This window comes from Coenobita brevimanus, chromosome 90 (genome assembly GCF_032717465.1).
Source record: "Coenobita brevimanus isolate Jiangsu-jjx chromosome 90, ASM3271746v2, whole genome shotgun sequence".
Classification (NCBI taxonomy): Eukaryota; Metazoa; Arthropoda; class Malacostraca; order Decapoda; family Coenobitidae; genus Coenobita; species Coenobita brevimanus.
Window position 1 is genome coordinate 12,519,913 of NC_137043.1, and position 4,530 is coordinate 12,524,442.

The window sequence follows — 4,530 nt, forward strand, 5'->3', positions numbered from 1 at the left end:
TGGCCACCCCTTAAGGGATTATGGCGTCTGGCAATAGATAGATAGAAAAGCATAAGAGGTACATGGCCTTTCTGGAGTAGAAAGAAAGACTGAACCAGGGCCGTTTCTTGCTATAGGCGAAGTATGCGGTTGCCTAGGGCCCCCGATGCAACTAGGGGGCCCCCAAGCTGCCAATATTAGCTTTTTAAGAAATTAAAATATGTGTAAAGTGACTCGAGGTTGTGGTGCTTGGCTATTTCTTGGCTCTCTTGGCTTTTGTTCGCGCCTTTTCGTCTGGCATCCCTTGTCTTTTTTTGTCTCACCGACGTCAGTGACACCACGTGTGATGTGTGAACGTAAGAACTAAGGAGAAGCGTTATTCCATTGTTCTGAGTTTATTATTTGAGTTATTCTATTTTTCTTCCAACGATTTCACCAGGGCTCACCACAAGGTATTCATGAGACATTGAATCTTTTGTATTAACTTCACAATTACGAGGTTTTATATTTGATTGATTTGTATTTCTTATACCAATGGAAAATACGAAATACGTTCATTTTACTGACCTGGTACGATAATCTAAGGTTCAAAACTTAACATCTCTACCGGCTGCCGCCCCATCTGAAACGCTACACCAGTACTGAGTCAACCGTAAGTCAGCGAGGAGTGACGCTCTAACATCATGGCATCGAAAAGGACATACCCCTCTGGAGCCGAAAAAAGAAAAAAGAAGAAAAGTGAAGAGGATAAACTCTCTCAGAGCAAAGGTGAGACATCGTGTTGATTTCCCATGTAGCATATATTATAAGGAGGGGTTCAGGGATGATCGATGTGCTAGGCCTATCTCTTAGGCTCCATGGTAATTCCTTCCAATTCAGGTATATACACTGAACTATTTCAGAGCAGATGGGTTTAATAGGCAACATAGCCTAATGACAGTATCCAGTACTTGATAATGGATATAATTTCGGATGTGTGTTAAATTTATATCTTGATCGTGTAATGCATATGATGTGTTGTTCTGTGTGTGAGCATTGTGGGTTCGAGTCCTCAAGAATGCCACATGTATTCATTTATTACACTGCCATATTTTCGGCTTAAAAATTAATGTTAAGAACAAGAATAAATAAATAAATTCTGTAAGGTTTTGGGTTAGGTTTAGGTTAGTTTAGTTTACGTTAGGTTAGGCTGAGGTACTTTAAGTTTAGATTTGGTTACATTTAGGTTAAGGTTTAGCTACTATTACTAATAAAATAATTATAAAATCTAATAATTATAAAATCCCTATGAAATGGCTGTCGGATCTATATTCAATATTTATTAAAAATATAAGTTAACATAGGCCTAGGTGGCTAGGATTAAGCAAATCAAATTAAGGTGGAATAAAAATACAACATCTAGGTTGTCAACTATTTGTAAAATGATTAGGCTATGAAAGACCATACACTATTTTTTCCTCTGCAGGGGCACTTCTGAAATACTTTGGACGTGGAGGGCCAGTCCAGCCAGATGTCTCTGCTAGTGTGGGGATACCAGAGCTATCATCTCCACCAGGTCAATCTGCTCCACCTGCGGACTCACAAGCACCAGGTCCATCGTCTACACATTCAAACTCATCTTCTCCTATTGACCGACAAGCACCAGGTCAATCTGCTCCACCTGCGGACTCACAAGCATCAGGCCCATCTTCATCGCCTTCTGACCGACAAACACCAGGTGCATCTTATCCACCTGCGGACTCACGAGCACCACGCCCTGCATTTGGTCAACCAACTGATCCACGTGATTGGCCTTCACTTCTATTAGATTCAGTCAGGACAGACCTAGTAGGTAGAGGACCATTTCAGATTAGCCCGGATTTCACATTTCCCAAAAGAGAAGATGGCAGAAGCTTCCATCACCATTATTTCTACAGGACATTAGTGAATGGGGAAAAGATAAGGTGGACTTGGCTTACCTACTTGAGAAAAAACGATGCAGTTTACTGCTATTGCTGCAAGCTATTCTCAAGAAAGGACTATAAATTAATGACAGAGGGGCTTTCTGACTGGAGGAACATTGGTACACTTCTGAAAAGTCATGAAATCAGTCCAGAGCACACATCCCATATGGCAACGTGGAAGGATTTGGAACTGCGTCTACAAACAGCCACGACCATAGATCAAGCCGAAAGGACACTTTTAGAAGCTGAGAAGAAGCACTGGACAGATGTCCTGACCCACTTAATCTGTATCATATAATCTCTAGCTGAGAGAAATCTTGCATTGAGGGGGTCTACAAACACATTACACCAGCAACACAATGGAAACTTCTTAAAAGAGGTGGAGCTGCTTGCCAATTTTGATCCTGTGATGAAGAAGCACATTGATCGTGTGGAAAGTGGGCAGTTCAGTCATTCCAGCTATCTTGGAAATGAGATCCAAAATGAGCTGATTGCTTCAATCAGTGGGAAAATATTGGACACAGTGGTGGCTGAAATTAAGCGGTCCAAATATTATTCAGTCATTTTAGATTGTACTCCTGACTTAAGCCACCAAGAGCAGATGTCGGTCATCATAAGGATTGTTAGAATGGACGATGATGAAGCACCGGAAATCAAGGAACACTTTCTAGGATTTCTTGTGGCTTCCCAAACAACAGGTCTTGGTTTATCCTCTTTGATTTTGAATAGGCTTGAGGAGCTGAATATTCCTTTTGACGACTGCAGAGGACAGTCGTATGACAATGGGGCCAACATGAAGGGGAGGAACAAAGGTGTACAAGCAAGGCTGCTGGAGAAAATCCTCGCGCACTTTTTGTTCCATGTGAGTCACATACACTGAACTTGGTTGTGGCTGATGCAGCAAAAGGGTCCACAGATGCCGTTATCTACTTTGGCAATATACAAAAACTGTATAACCTGTTCTCAGTAGCACCACAAAGATGGGCAATCTTAAAGGACCATGTGACTCTGACACTGAAATCCTGGAGTGAAACGAGGTGCGAGAGCCGTATTAACAGCATTGAGGCTGTGCGGTACCAGGCCCCTAACATAAGGGAGGCACTGCTGGAGGTCAGGGACAAAGCCACAGATGCCCTGACCAAGGTAGAAGCACAAGCTTTGGCAGAGGAGGTTGGGTCATACCGGTTCCACATTTGTACAGTGGTATGGTATGATATCCTCCACCAAGTAAACCATATAAGCAAGCTCCTGCAGTCTTCCACAATGCAACTTGATGTAGCAGTTGACCTCCTCATGAAGGCAAAAACCTCACTGACAAGATACAGAGACACTGGCTTTTCTGCAGCTCAGGCCTCTGCTAAAGACATATGTGACGAGATGAATGTGGAGGCTGTACTTAAGGAGAAAAGGCTTAGAAGCACAAGGAAACACTTTGCCTATGAAGCCCCAGACGAGCCTATCAGAGATGGCATGAAAAGACTAGAAATTGCGTTCTTTAATGTGGTTGTGGACACCACTATTGAGTCATTAAAGGAAAGGCTTGAAAGCCTGGGTGAAATGAGATCCAGATTTGGAGTGCTGCTTAACTTTAAAGAATTGGATGGTGAGGCACTGTCCAACCAGTGTGACGAACTCTGCAGCACATTAAGTACCGAGGATGAAAAAGACATTGATGGAAAAGAACTGGCTCTTGAAATCAGCAACTTGCCAAGCCTACCTTCAAGTGACATGACTGCACTACAGCTTCTCTCCTACATCCACAAAAAGCAGTTGAAGGAACTGTACCCCAATCTGTGGATTGCTCTGAGAATAGCCTGCACTCTTCCTGTGACCGTGGCCTCAGCAGAGAGGAGCTTTTCAAAACTAAAGCTCATTAAGACCTACCTGAGGTCATCCATGGGACAGAATCGCCTCAGTGGACTTGCAATCATCAGTATCAATCACAAGAATGGCAAGCAGCTATCATACGATGATGTCATCAATGGCTTTGCTTTTAAAAAAGCCAGAAGGCAGAAGTTTTGAAGACTGATCATGCAGATCTGTGTTACTGAGGGAATACCAGCCTCCTGAAAAATGTGGGATACTTTTATATGTTTAGAATTTCAGTTGCAATGTTTGCCTAATTTAGATTTTTTAACAAGTTTAACATTTCCTAAGATTAGAAAATAAGATTTTCAGGAAAAAACATCATCTTGTCTCATTTATTTGCATTTGGGAGATGTTACAATGCAGATTCAGTAAATCCTGGCTGTAGGGGAGCCCCAGTGTGTCACATTTATTAGCATTTTTGTAGGGTCAACTTGAGTTTTTTTTACTGGAGTGTTAAAAATAAAAGATATTAAGAGTCTGTCATCGATCTAGCCTATTTTACCTCAAAAAGTGCCTCAAATTGAAGTATTTAAATGTTAAATGCATGCCCCCTGATCACCTTAGATGGTTTGGAATCCCCCCACCATAGTTTCATAAGATAGGGGCCCCCAAACAGCATACTGCCTAGGGCCCCCAAAAGGCTAGAAACAGCCCTGGACTGAACTACAACAAAACAAGATCAGAGTGTTCACCTTCTTGGCCTGGGCAACGGCAGGTACCCCTGCTAGTCATTTATAAA

At 42.3% G+C, this 4,530-nt stretch overlaps 1 protein-coding gene across 1 annotated transcript; it reads left to right on the forward strand.

Moving 5' to 3' along the window:
- Positions 1–662: 662 nt before the first annotated feature.
- Positions 663–3,944, forward strand: LOC145411599 (zinc finger MYM-type protein 1-like). Its single transcript, XM_080281610.1, has 4 exons — positions 663–747; positions 1,445–1,762; positions 2,228–2,620; positions 2,824–3,944. The coding sequence occupies exons 1-4, from the start codon at positions 663–665 to the stop codon at positions 3,942–3,944; spliced, it is 1,917 nt and encodes a 638-aa protein (XP_080137736.1).
- The last annotated feature ends 586 nt before the right edge of the window (positions 3,945–4,530 follow it).